The sequence below is a fragment of the Canis lupus genome, chromosome 15 (genome assembly GCF_048164855.1).
Source record: "Canis lupus baileyi chromosome 15, mCanLup2.hap1, whole genome shotgun sequence".
Taxonomy (NCBI): Eukaryota; Metazoa; Chordata; class Mammalia; order Carnivora; family Canidae; genus Canis; species Canis lupus.
In genome coordinates this window covers 17,061,950-17,076,657 of record NC_132852.1, presented here as the reverse complement: position 1 = coordinate 17,076,657, position 14,708 = coordinate 17,061,950, and the positions used below count along the sequence as shown (strand labels likewise).

Below are 14,708 nucleotides of genomic sequence, written 5' to 3'. Positions count from 1 at the left end.
TCGTTGTGTCCTGAGCCCGAACCAGCAGCCTTCTTATAGAGCAGGGGGTTCTGAATGGCAGAGAGAAGCTGGAAGGCTGATTGGAATCGCTTGTAGGCAAGTGCATGTCATTGAGATGCTAGCACACTGCTTCTCCTCAGACTTGTCTCCTTAAATGTTAGGTAGTTACGTGGAACTGTAAGTCCACATTTTGAAATAGAGCCTAGTTCAAAGAGCTTGTCAAAACGTGGCTAGTGGGGAGGCCCTCAGGGCGATGGCCAGAGGCCTCCATGTGAATGAACCCGTGGATGCCTGTGCACTTCTGTGTGTTACTTTGAGCTCTTCTGCCTCTTTCGGGAAGAAAGACAATGAAATCTGTTCTCTTTTCTACCAAGGGTATCACTGGGATACGTCGGATTGGATGCCAAGTGTTCCTCTGCCAGATATCCAAGAATTCCCCAATTACGAGGTTATTGATGAACAGACCCCCCTGTACTCAGCAGATCCAAATGCCATCGATACAGACTATTACCCTGGAGGTTACGACATCGAGAGTGACTTTCCACCACCACCGGAAGACTTCCCCGTGCCTGACGAACTACCCCCCTTACCCCCAGAATTCAGCGAACAGTTCGAGTCCATACACCCTCCTAGAGACATGCCCGCCGCAGGTAGTCTGGGTTCTTCATCGAGAAACCGGCAGAGGTTCAACTTGAATCAGTATCTACCCAATTTCTATCCCGTCGATATGTCTGAACCTCAAAAAACAGGCAGTGGTGAGAACAGTACGTGTAGAGAACCCTATGCCCCCTACCCTCCAGGGTATCCGAGAAACTTTGAAGCCCCTACTGTAGAAAACATGCCCATGTCTGTGTACGCCTCCACGGCTTCCTGCTCGGATGTGTCGGCGTGCTGTGAAGTGGAGTCTGAGGTCATGATGAGTGACTACGAGAGTGGAGATGATGGTCACTTTGAAGAGGTGACGGTCCCTCCACTAGAGGCGCAGCAACACACGCAGGTCTGATGCTCAGACTCCCCCCAAAGTGCCTGGACCTTATCGAACCTGGAGATTATTATAGAAATGATCTTCGCATCGTTCTCTGCAGCAGTGCTTATGCGCTTTTTTTGGTGAGCTAAAACAGGCATGGCTGCACTGAATCACGCACCTCTTGACGAGTTAGCCATTTCCAGTGTCTGAACCTACTGTAATTGGATGATATTTACTTTGGCTGTGCCACTTCGGAACATCTTTTTGCATTGACATTTGTCTGTTCAAGTAATGAAACGAAAATCAGTCTGTCATCTTGTTAGCATGATTCATGTATTTATATAGATTTGATTATTTTAATTTTCCCTTTTTTTTTTTTGTAAATTCTATGTACAGATTTGATTTTTTTTTTCCATAGTTTTAACTAGATTTTCAAGATATTTTGTGCATTTGTTTTGGACCGAATTTTGGTGGTGTTAGTGTCATTACCTAGCACCCTGATATTTTAATATAACCAGGGTTTCATTATATGTCCTCTTCCCTTGAAGTGTGACATTTCATTAAGACATTTCAATATAGTCCTTCGTTTCTAGCTGTACATAGGGTGAGGAAAGATCTTCCACATGGACATGTCTTAAATAAGTGGGTGTATTTTAGAATTATAAGCATTTTTCATTACTGGAAAGTGTAACGGGGACCTTCTGCATACCTGTTTAGAACCAAAACCATCATGACACAGTTTTTATAGTGTCTGTATATTTGTGATGCAATGGTCTTGTAAAGGTTTTTACTGAAAAACTACCATTAGCCAGTCTTTCTTACTGACAATAAATTATTAATAAAATACTTTAGCTTTACTGCCTGTTTTTCCTCTGTATTTAGACTCTTCAGGATTCAGTTCTGGATGGATGTAGAGACATTCAGCTTTTTGTGGCCTTCAATGTGAAAGGTCCAGTGGCCACACCAGGCGGTACTTACAGATGTCGCCACTAGGTGGCAGTACGTGGCTACCTGACCCTGCTCAGAACGACAGGTATAAATCTAACCCCGCGCTCTTTTATGTTTTCCAACTAAAAGTCCAAGAAAGTTTTCCTTTCTACATTTTTTCACTATTGATTGGCTATCATTTAAAGGTTTCAGTGGTCTTCACATATGACTTCTATCGAAAACAAAGTATATAGCATTTCATCTTCTGTAATCAAAGAACACAATCCTGCTTGTGTATGATTTAATGGGACATCGAGAAGCTATTTTCCTTGTGTACTTAAACCACAAAATCCATCCATCCGACAGATAATTATTATCTATTATGTGCCAGCCACTGTGAGATGTGGGACAAAGAATCAAGCGTTCTTAGAACTGCAGAAAGATACTGTTTTCTTTGTTTTAGCAAATGATCCTATATACAGAGTTTAACCATCAGAGCTTAAAGACGTATAATGAAAAAAGAGCAAGCTCATGCTCTCTGCTATAACCACTTACAACTCTAAGCTGCTTTTCTGTTTCCCGTTCCTATCTTTAGGTCTATATATTTTTCCTGGGGTCACTCACCTTTTTTTTTTTTAAGACTTGCATATTGATTCAGTGTGATGTTTGAGGAAGGCCATGGACGCTAACCCACCTCAATATGGTTACACCGTAACTTTTCTCCTTGTTTTGCTGGTATAAATACTGCTGCACTAAGTGTAGTACATGATGTTTGTTTCCATTTACTTTGCTACGCCCCCTTTTTCTGAAGCAGTTGTTTAATTTTTCCTTTCCTTTTTTTTTTTAAATTTTTATTTATTTATGATAGTCACAGAGAGAGAGAGGCAGAGACACAGGCAGAGGGAGAAGCAGGCTCCATGCACCGGGAGCCCGATGTGGGATTCGATCTCGGGTCTCCAGGATCACGCCCTGGGCCAAAGGCAGGCGCCAAACCGCTGCGCCACCCAGGGATCCCTCCTTTCCTTTTTAAAATCTGTGACTGTTTCATTAATTTATCCAAGACCTATTTTTTGGTCATCAAGCATATGTTACTCTTCACAAAAAAGACAAAAAACCCCTACCTTGTCCACTCCCTGTCACGGCACATGCAGAAAATGATATTTTTATGGCACAGTGGTGAGAAGGGGGGATGCTACTGGAAACCAGAGGTGCCAGCTGCAGGGGGCGATGCCCAGGCTCCTCCCCACCCAGCGGGCTGCGGGGTTGGCGTCTCGGTGCGAGGAAGCTTTGGTAGAGAAAACTGTAGGAAATCTGGCTTTCTCTTCTCTTCCTTGAGTTGGTTTCTGTGAAAAATAAAGTATAGTCAAGACTGGATCATCTTCATAAAATTAACTTGAATTTCTGTTCAATTCCCAGTGGCTTCATAGAAACAGAACAGTTAGGTTATGATCTGTAAGACCCAAAAAACGACCCCCAACGCCCACCCACCACCTCGGGTCTTTCCGGTTACAGGTTCCCCTCTGCACTCTCCACCTTCACCCAGCCCACTGACTCAGCTCAGTAACTTTCTGAAGGTCAACGTGGGCTGTTCTTTCCCTTTTGCAGACTGGCGTTCCGTGTACTTTCTGATCGCTCTTCATCAAAGGCATTAGGTTCAATTTCAATTAGTGCACCAGCTGAGAGCGAGTTGTTTGTCAGAATTTAATTTCCTCACTAGCAGTTTACTGCCTCTGCTGCAAACAGAATGAGCCACTTGCAAAGAATGACAAGTATTTTTTTCCCCCCAAGAAAACCTCTGCTTGTGTGAACACTTGGGGAGTGAATGCACTTGTCACCGTGCTGTTAGCCGGTGTGGCCTTGGAAGAGGCTACGTTTTCAAGTGACGCTAGACAGAAAACGAGCATTTGAACGCCAATGTCACTGGGCCCAAAAGGTCTTACAAAGAGCTATGAGGGCTACGGGGTCTCTGTAAGAGCGAGGAAGATAAGAGCTCAGTGACTCTAAACCAGAGCCGCTTAATGCAGTTGTCTCAAGGGCCAAACAGATCCTCATAATGTCTAATGACGATTGCTTCCATTCATTGTAATGTTTGTAGCTACTACTTAAAATTTTTTTAAAGAGAAGGGAGAAGGGAAGAATGGAGGAAGAGGACTGAGTCATCCACCCAGATGCTGGGTCAATCTCCTTATGCCTGTCAAAGACCTCGAAGCATGGCCCCACTGTCTTGCCAAATACGGAATATTAGCCCATCTGAAAATGAGGGTTGCAAACATTTTTCAGTGATGCTCTTGTGATTTGTGTTCTTAAATTCTTACCTAAATGAATCCTTTTCTCATCTTTCAAAGGTAAGTATACTTTAAATAGATGCTTTAAGATAGGGTGGAACAAAATTTTACTTACCTTATTAAAAACACATTTCTTTAAACCAAATGTTTCAAATGCACAAAGGTTGAACCCAACTAATAAAGCTCTTACTGGATTGAGATCGTTTTTATGAATTACCTCAGATACTGAGTTTTTACCTCTAATGGTGAATTTCACAAAATTTAAAAATACCCCCAGGTCATTGAAAACCGTGGTCTGACAATTTCTGTGCCATGGTTTTGAGTCACATTGTGGGTCTGGAGGTAACCTCACAACGAATGACCGAGCGAAGTTTGTTCTTTACCAGGTTAACAGCAGCAACACACTCCGGTGTCTGCACGTTGCTTTATTCCAAGAGCTTTGCCTACATAACCCTTAAAACCACCCTTTTGGCGAGTCTCTCCTACCGTCGTTTGCATTTTATGTAAGAGAAACACATTTGTCTGTGATAAGACTGGCAAGTGGTAAAGCCCCATTCGACCTTGGGGGGGGCGGTCCCTGACGCCAGAGCCCACCCTCCTCACCGAGACTTGGGGCCTCAGAGGCAGATGATGCCCTGTTTCCCCCGGGCGAGGCTTTCCAGGACCTGATCAGACTGCAGCCCCCACCCCTCTTCGGGCGCTCTGCCACCTAAGGCTTCGGTTGAACTCTCTTTGCAGGAGGCTCCTTTTTAAAACCATGGATCCTCAGGGTACACCCGCAAACATCCATGCCTTCAGCATCAGTGGCAGGTAGAGACTGCTGGCTTCTGAGTCAGAGGGCTCAGTTCAAGATTGCACCCTGCCACTTCTTAGCTGTGGGATGTTCACCAACCACTTCTATTTAGGTTCCTCACTGACAAGGACGTGTAGCTAATAATTACAGGGGTTTACATGGGATCAAACCAACAATCTGAATGAGTGGTTCTTAGGAGAGCTCATTACATCCCAAACCTTCTGCAATTAGTAACCCTTTGAATCCATCCAGTGACCCTCCTTATCATCCCCACTTTCCAGATCAGGAAACCCAGGCACAGGATAACCACCTGCAGGTCACTCCACAGGTCAGTGTTGAGACAAATTCGAAGCCCTGACTCTGGTCTCAAAGCTGCTTCCCCCTGTCCTTTCTGAAATGCCTCTGAAAGGAACCAAACTCTGAAGGCAGAGTCCACACCAGCAATTCTGGCACAAGGTAGAGGGTCACCAAATGCTTTAACTGCTGTTACTCTTTCTCCCCTCCCTGCCACCCCAGTCTTCAAAGAAGCCTTTTAACAGTTTATTTTTAGAATGTGTCCTGTGAAAGTTTTTTTGTTTTGTTTTGTTTTGTTGTTGTTTGTTTGTTTGTTTTTTCCAGAGGAGGGAGGGAGAGCCAGGGAGAGAAGACAGAGAATCTTAAGCAGGTTCCATGCCCAGTGCAGAGCCCGACTGGGGCTCCATCTGGCGGTCCTGAGATCATGACTTGAGCCAAGATCAAGATGCTTGAACGACAGCCACTCAGGCGCCCCTGAAAGTTGCATTTCCTTAGTGCTTTTATAGAACATGCCACAATTCAAGGAAGTTTCCCAATCTAGAAATCTGTTAGATTATTTGACGAATTGCCTCTAATCCAGGCCAAAGCTCTTTGGCCATTTGCATCTTGGCTGTGTTCCACTAAATCACTGCATTCCACTTTGGAGACTGGGAGATGTGGGTGCAAGTGAAGTCTCAAGGTGCCCCTTTTGCCGTTCATTTATCCAGAAGTTGTTTCTGAGTTTCTGCTCCAGTCAATGAAAGCCAGAAGCATCATGTTTGCCATTTGGTGAATGAACGAGATCAAGTCTCCATTCTGAGGAATGGGATGAGTGTTTAGGGTCAAGTTTACAGGTTACCACCTGTGTCTTATTTTTCTACCTGCTTCATTTAACAAAATAAAAATATACTCTCCATTCACCTGGGATTCAAATAGTAATGCTCCTGAGGGTCAGGTACCCCTTCTCACACTCTGCCTTTAGTCTCCATCCATTCATCCATCCATCCATCCATCCATCCATCCATCCATCCATCCATCCGTTCACTAATTCACTCATTTGCTCGTTCAATTTACTTTCTGGGTTCCATTTAAAAATACTTGTCTAGTCTCCCCTTTGCTGTACCCTGCACACATAAAAGTGAACAAAACTCGCTCACGGGTAGTCATTGTGGCCTTTGAGAAAAAAATTTCAGTGTGGTCAAGGGGTGTGTGCTATGCAGCAATATATTGAATAAGAACTGAACTCCCACCTCCTGAAATACTCTAGAATACGTCAAATGCTGAAAGAACAATCACACGTTTGGAGTTAACAGTAAATCAAAATCAGAAACTCTTCCTAGCGACTTGAGAGTGTTCTGCGTGTCGACTCGAAGCGGAGGCAGCGTGATCTGACTGTCGTGTTTATCTGTAGCACCTCAGCGGTGACAGTATGGGGGGGTGGGGACGAGTTGGGGATGACGTGTCGTAATTTGCAGTTGAGGACGGCGTAACACAGCTTCTCCCCTGTGGGCCTCACGAAAGGAACTGAGCGCAGGGCCTCCCGCTGCGGCCTCGGTGACATGCAGCAGGGCGCGTGCACCCAGCCACGGAGGTGGAGAGGGGACCTCGGCCATGTCACTGTGAGATCATTTGTCACCCACGGGGGCATTTGCACCTGCTGAGCGCCCCTCTTAACGAGGGACCTTCCCCAGCACTTGGCCATTTCAGATGCTTTTTTTTTTTTTTTCTTTTTTTGGTGCACGGTAGTCCTTTCTGGGTTACTCATGCTCTCACTCGCTGCAGTTTCTCACCAGTGCTCAGTCCATATTTGCCCTGAAATCGCTGGGGCGGGGGTGGGGGTGGGGGTGCAGGCCCAGGTCCTGATCCAAGCCCCCTGGAGAACCAGGAGTCCCGCTCAGACCTAATGACAGACGCCCCTGGAGGGGTGGATGAGGAGGGGAACTCCTGGCTCCCGGCTGGTGCCACGCCAAGGGAGGGCCAAGGCCATCACGTCCTTGACGAGCTTCCAGAGATCGCTATTTTCTTTTTAAGATTTTATTTACTTATTCATGAGAGACAGAGAGAGAGAAAGAGGCGAGACACAGGCAGAGGGAGGAGCAGGCTCCCCGGGACTCGATCCTGGGACCCCGGGATCATGACTTGAGCTGCAGGCAGATGCTCAGAGATCTCTTTAAACAGGAAGAGTCTCCATGACCATCTGCCATGGGGAATGCTGCTTGTGCGTTTTGCTCCTTCACACCCATTTTATCACCTTGTATTTGAGTACAGCAGGCAATATTCAAAGCTCTATCTTTGATTATCGCACCTGCCCCCTAGATGGCAGGGGGAAAAAATAGCTGTTTTAAGGCATTTCATGCTTATGTTAATTTTCCCGAGGGGTGGCAAGTAAATTTTGAAGAAATGAATGAGGCAATTGCTCTCCTTGCCTTGGGCAAGAGAGGCCTCTCCAGCCTCTCTGCGCAGACACAGGAGCTCCCTGTCTTTCCCAGGTAACATTACTCCCTTCCCTGCACATTTGACAATGAGATTTTTTGCCTATCTTTCTGCCTATCTCAATTTTTTTTTTTTTTTGCCTATCTCAATCCTTTCATATGCCTCCAATTAGGGGGAAAGTTTCCTTAACTTCTTTTTAGTTTTATGCTGCTTTTCACTTCATCCCTGCTACTAGAAATTTTATAACACACACTGTAGAACTTGATGATGAATCAACTGGCATTTTTCTACCTTCCTTGCTTCCTAAAGACCCAAGAAACACAGAGAATGGTGCCTTAGACTATCGGTACCCCTGGGGTCCACGCGGGAGGCCACTGAGTTGGGAGAGAAGTCTTAAGACTTTCTGGCCAAACCAGCCCCTCGCCAATTCCAAGTCCAGCCAACCTGTTCTCATACAAGCACCTACCTTTCCTTTAACTTTCCTGATTCCAGCTGAAATCATGGGGTACATTTATTTTATAACCACTTGCCATGTAGTTGCATGTAGTTACTACTTTTGTCATGTATTGTTACACGTATCCCCAAGAAATACTTCAACTATTCCAAATATTCCTTGAGCTATTTATTCATTTTCTTTTACAAGCAATATTTCACTTGTATTAGTATGAAATAAGCCTTGCGATTAATAATGGCAAAAAAAAATGTTCTTTAATGGTATATTTAGTTCTTGAAACTAGGATGCACGCATTTAGTGAACACACATATATTCTAAAGAAAATTGGAATTTTTGTGTTTCACATCTTCCAGAGTTCCTTCCTAACTGTAGTATTCTTCTTATAGCAGGCCAGCAAATAAAATCCATATTAACTAAACTATTATAATGCAACATAAAAATTCCTTGAAAAAATATACTTTCTCTTTGTTATTAACTGGAGAGATACAGAGAAAATGTAAGTTGAGGGTGACAAATGCATTAAAAATCCATTAGTCTGACAAATAGCAATGTCTTTTCTGATAAATTAGAAGTTTCCAAATATGATGAAAGACATAATTTCATGGAAATTACATCATCTTAAAGCCAGCAGGCAATGGATTCATTTATTCTCTCATTTTATTCAACAAATAATTGTTGGTGTATACTGAAACTCAGATACTGTGCTCAGTCCTGGGGATGCAACTGAGCACAAGCCATCGCCTCAGCTTCCCAGTCTTGTGGTGGGATTCCAGCAAGAAAACAGGTATAGTGTGGCTTGTGGTATTAGCATAAAGGGCTACAGTGAACCTCAGGAACACAAAGGAGGAAAGCATAACCAAGATGCGGGGCCAGACCTCAGGGGGAGAGCAGAGTGGTTCCCAAGGAGGGTGTGGAAGGAGCGTTCCATGTAGAAGGAACATGAGGGAAACAGGGAGGAAGTGAGTAATACAATGTTTGAGGAATGAGAGAAAAGGTCACAGTTCAGAGGGTAGACCAGGTGCCCTGGCTGAGGGAAAGGATAGTTAGGAAGGTCAAGGCTGGAAAGGCCAAATTAGGGAAGCCTTGGAAAATCTGGCTTGACTCCAAGGAGCAATGGGCATTGTTTTAGGGTGGCCGCTCTAGTCTGAGTTAGACCTTGTCTTTAGGGCTACTTTGAGTACACTCCTTATGTGTGTGGTTTTGGACATAACTCACTTTCTGACAGGGGCAGTCAGAGTTTGGGGATCCCCCTAGCTCTTTCCTTTTGGAGATTTCCTATTCTTTGCCTATTCATGGTTTCCCAGCTTCCCTTTCCTCATCCCCACCCAGAGAGACTGTGGGGTTCCCTATATGTACCCTCTATTGTGGGGGAGAGAGAGAGAGAGAAAGAGAGAGAGAGCCAACTATGCCCCTGTATTCACCTATTACATTAATATATCAAAACCCCAATTATAAGAGGTTGAGGTTTCAAATGTAACAATACTGGAACAACACTGGAAGAAACAACAAACAATACTGGAAGAAACATATGTCCACACACATTTGAACATGTGTCCAATTATTTTCTATTAGTGGAATTACTGGGTCAAAGGTACGCAGTTAAGATTTATACATAGTACACAGGAATGCTTTTTCTCACATTTTAATATTTTTTTGATCACACTTGGAACTACCATTCTTCTGAATGTTTTCAAAAGCGATAGCTGGAATGATAACTTCCCATACATTTGATTATTGCTTTCTCAAGGAGAGGTTGCACATATATTTTATGTATTAATATATTTTAAAATATATTTTATATATTTTAGAGTTTTTAATTCTCTAATTATGTCCTTGAAATATTTTTATTTATTTGAAAAAAAATCCTATATATAATTAAGGTCATTGATACTTTGTATGATAGGCTCCAAATCATTTCCCTGGTCTATCTGGCTTTTACTTATTTATGGCATTGTTCAAAACAGAAGAACTTTTAACCTTTGTGTGGTTAAGTCTATCCTGACTGAGAAACAGTACCGCTCAGTAACAAGGGTGGATGATCTTAGCTGTGGGCCTTCGGTGTACCACACGACCTTTCAGAACCACGGGGTTCTCATCCCAGAAGATACTCCTAGCAATGCCCAAACTTTTAGGACCGCTAGCAGATTGTATAGGCTAATGCGTGGAGAATACTTCCCCTAGAGCTGGGACAGGCTAAGTGTGCAGCAGATGGTAGTTACTACTGTTCTTTCTATGGTTATGAGAATTTTCTGGAATACCTTCTTTCCCAGATCAGAGTTCTCTCCACCCCAAGGTTACATAAGTACTTAACTATATTGTCTTTTATTTTTTTAATCTATATTTTCTTTAAATGAATCTTTTTTTTTTTTTTACTATTCCAACTCTCCCCCACTGATGTGAAACATGAGCCTTATCAAACCTATACCTTATATTATCTTCAATTGTTGATGACTTTCACATGCTTTTGGTTATTGAAACTTTTATTTATTTTTATTATTTTTATTTATTTTATTTTTTTTTTGGTTATTGGAACTTTTAATGGACATTTTAATGTTGGCCTCTCAAGCCCTCTCCCCCTCATTTATTCAAATCCTTTTTGCTACACTTTCTTTCAAGAAGTTTCATGATTTTTAAAATCTCTATTGGTGTTTTTGTTGGGCTGGTAGAAAGTATTTGGGAAATTAATTTTTAAGCTTGCAATCCAGGAACATGCTGTGTCTCTCCCTTTGTGTTTTCTTTCATGATCCTCAGCAAGGTTTCGAGTTTTTCAAAAAATATTTACACATTGCCCTGCACAATGCTGATGAAACCAGTTCCCAGTAATTTTATACTGGTTGTGATTATATATATATAGCAGATCTTCTCATTATGTGCTTTCATTTTTTTCTTGGAGTTTAAGAAAGTACATATATACTCCTACCACCTGCAAATATTGATTTTTCACACTTTTTAAAAATCTCACTTTATTATCAGAAGCATCCAGCACAATGCTAAATAGGTGTGATATAAGCAGACATTCCTTCTTCTACCCAACCTTGAGGAAGGTAACTTTTGTATTTCTTTTAAGTCTAAGATAGACATTAGTTTGAAATATTCTTTATGGTATTCACTCTTTTCTTATTTAAGTTATAGAAAGTTTTAAAAATTGGGAACGGATACAGAATTTTTAACTATCATTTTAGCATGAATTAAGAAGATCATGTGATTTATGTCCTTTGATCTATTGATATGGTAACGTATATTAATATATTTGAATGCTCTACAAATCCTCTTTTCTGGAATTAACTCCATTTGGTCATAATCAACTATTTTTGTAAATACTTCTTTCTGGCATATAAGAACCTTAGAAGTCGCCACTCCATTCTAACTGCAGGTAAAAATCCTAAACAAGATGAAAAATCAGCAATGCTTCCTAGAGTCATAAGAGAAGTGAGGGCACAAGGCAAACCACTGCCCCCACAACTGGAGAGAGGGACAGGTGGATACAGAGAATCACAGCTCAGCAGAGTAGGAACCCACAAGGTGAGACAGGAAAATCTGAACTGTAATTAATTTGCCTGAGGTTCTGTGTAGACACGTCTGAGAGTTAAAAACTCCAGAAGGGCTCAGTTGCAGAGGGCCTCCACACCTCTGTGAGTTTACCCTTTCAGGCCTTCACAGAAAAGATCACAAAAAAATGCTCTACTGCTCCCAGCAGGGTGAGGAGAAAACACATTTTGAAATATGCCAAAGTATTCTGATCTTTTTAACAAGGCCAACCCTCGGGAGAAACTGGTTAACCAGAATCTACACTGCTAGGGTTTTATCGAAGCCTAACCTACATACCTGGGGTGGGGGAGAGAAATACCCAACTCCTAGCAGCTCTCAACTTCCACGTGGGGGAAAGGAAATATAAATATTCAATCCCTTCCAGCCATCCTGTCCCACAAAAGGTGGGGGTAGGGGGGAGTGACAAGAGAAGTTCATGGTTCAAGGGTACAGGCTCACTAACAGCCCTCATCAGAGGCTTACAGGACACTTGTCCTCCTTGCATGCCTCACCACTACATCACTAAGTGCCTATTTACCACAGTTCCTTTTCTCTATTGGATAAAATAGGTCATGTCTACCTTTGAACAAAACATTACAAGGCAAACTAAAAGACAAATCTAGTTTGAAGAGAAGCAGCACCAGAAACAGAGTGATAGTAGGAATGTTGGAATTATCAGATCAGACTTTTTTTAAAAAACAGGATTAATATGCTAAAGGCTTTAATGGAAAAGTAGGCAGCATGTAAGAACACATGGATAAAGTAGGAAGAGAGGTGGAAATTCTAAGAAGAGAAATGATAGAGATCAAAACCACTGTAAAGAGAAATGGAGAATGTCTTGGTAGACTCATTAGTAGACTGGACATGGCTGGGGAAAGAATCTCTGCATTTGCGGATACAAGAGAAAATTCTAAAATGGAAAAGGAAAGAGAAAAAAATCCTGAAAAAACCCAGAATGTCCAACAATTGTAAGATACCTACAAAAAGCATAAGATATATGTAATGAGACTATCAGAAGGAAAAGAAAGAAACAGAAACAATATTTGAAACGATAATGACTGAGAATTTCCCTAAAATTAATGTCTAACACCAGACTACCGATCCAGGAAACTTGGAGAACAGGAAGTAGGATAAATGCAAGCCCCTCCCCCCACCAACCCGACTCGCCACCCCCAGCAACAAACAAGCAAAAACAATAACTCTCCTGCCCCTCAATATCTAGGTATATTCAAACTGCAGAAAATTAAAGATCAAAAAAAGGGGAAAATGCCTTGCCTCTGGCAGAACAAATATAACAATTATACCTGCAAACAGAGAGTAAAGGGAAATACTAAAAATGTTGAGAGAAAAAACCAACCTAGAATTCTGTACCAAGATATTATTCTCCAAGCAAAGGCAAACAAAGACTTTCTCAAAGATTGAGGGAACTTATTGCCAGTAGGCCTGCCTTACAAGAAAAGTTAGAAGACCTTCTTTAGAGAGAAGGAAAATATAGGTCAGAAACTGGGATCTGCATAAAGAAAGGAAAAGTATCCAAGAATGAAGAAAGGTAAAATAACAACTTCTTTTTCTTATTCTTAATTGATTGAACTGATTAGGGTTTGCTCAAAATTTTAAGAGCAACAATGTATTTGATTATGTATGCTTATGTACTCATATATACTTATAAATGCTTCTAGCTAAGTGAAATGAATGACAGTAATGATACAAAGGATGGGAGAGAGAAATTAGAAATATTTTGTGATTATAAGGTACCTATGCTACCCACGAAGAGGTATTGTCTTATCTAAAAGTGGACTTGGATTAGTTATAAATGTACATTGCAAACTCTAGGATAACCACTAATTTTCTAAAAAAATAGAGTAATTGATATGCTAAGAAAGGAGATAATGAAATCATATCAAATGTTCAGCTAAAGCAAAAGACAGTAAATGACAAAGTACAAATGCAAAAAATAGAAAAACTATGAGTATAGTAGATATTAATCCAATGGTATCGATAATCACCTTGAACATATATAGTCTAAGTATACCACTTAAAAGACAAAGGTTGTCAGAAAGGATCAAAAAACAAGACCCAACAATATGTTGTCTACCAAAAAAAGCCCACATTAAATAGAAGGACATATGTAGATCAAAATTAAGGGGCTAAAGAAAGATATATTACGCTAACACTAATCAAAAGGAAACAGGAACAGCTATAGTAATTTTAAGCAGAGCTGACTTCAGAGTTTTGAGGGATGAGGGGCATTATATAATGATAAAGAAGAAATAACAATCCTTCACATGTATGCAACCTAACAACAGAGCCTCAAAATACATTAGGCACAAACTGATAAAACTGGAGAAATAGATGAATCTACTATTATGGTTGGAGACTTCAACATTTTTCTATCAGAAATGGACAGATCCAGAATGCAAAGAATTAGTAAGGACATTCTTGAACTCAAGAACCCAATCAATCATCTAGCCATAGTTGACATCCGCAGACTACAAAATCCAACAAGAGCTCATTCCACATTTTTCTCAAGTTCAAGGGGAATATTGACCAAGTTAGATCACATTCTGGGTTATAAAACACATCTTAACAAATTTAAAAGACTAGGAACCATACATTATCTGCTCTCAGACCACACTGAAATTAAACCAGACATTAATACCAGAAAGATAGACAGAAAATCCCCAAATTCTTGGAAGTTAAACAGTATATTTTTAAATAACACATTGGTCAAAGAAGAAAACTTTAGAGCAATTAAAAAATAATTTTAAATGAAAATTTCAAAACTTGTGGAATATATTGAAAGGAGTGCTTAGAGAGAAATTTATAGCATATATGTGGGATAAATCCCATGTAGATCAGCCTGGTTCAATGTTTGAAAGTCAGTTAATGTAATCTGCCACAACAATAAGCTAAAAAGGAAAAATCACATGATCATAGGAATCGATGCAGAAAAAGAATTTGACAAAATCCAATACTCATTAATGATAAAAAAAAACCTCTTAGTAAACTGTGAATAGAGGGAACTTTCTCTACCTGACAAAGGACATT

General features: G+C 41.2%; 1 protein-coding gene and 1 long non-coding RNA gene across 9 annotated transcripts in view; one reads left to right on the top strand and one right to left on the bottom strand.

Annotated features, from left to right (window-relative positions):
* FAT1 (FAT atypical cadherin 1) overlaps positions 1 to 1,813 on the top strand; it is a 126,998-nt gene extending 125,185 nt beyond the window's left edge. For 6 of the 7 annotated variants that reach the window (XR_012007497.1, XM_072776080.1, XM_072776076.1 and 3 more), the window contains one exon: positions 375 to 1,813. Coding sequence is in view for 5 of the 7 variants with exons in the window: in XM_072776080.1 (XP_072632181.1) it covers positions 375 to 1,003 (629 nt within the window). In the remaining 2 variants the exon portion in view is untranslated. The remainder of the gene's footprint in view (positions 1 to 374) is intronic. The other variant, XR_012007498.1, reaches the window with a different exon arrangement.
* Positions 1 to 14,708, bottom strand: part of LOC140604691 (uncharacterized) — a 119,280-nt gene that overhangs the window by 6,437 nt on the left and 98,135 nt on the right. For both annotated transcript variants that reach the window (XR_012007500.1, XR_012007499.1), the window contains one exon: positions 3,016 to 3,237. This is a non-coding gene — a long non-coding RNA (uncharacterized lncRNA). The remainder of the gene's footprint in view (positions 1 to 3,015; positions 3,238 to 14,708) is intronic.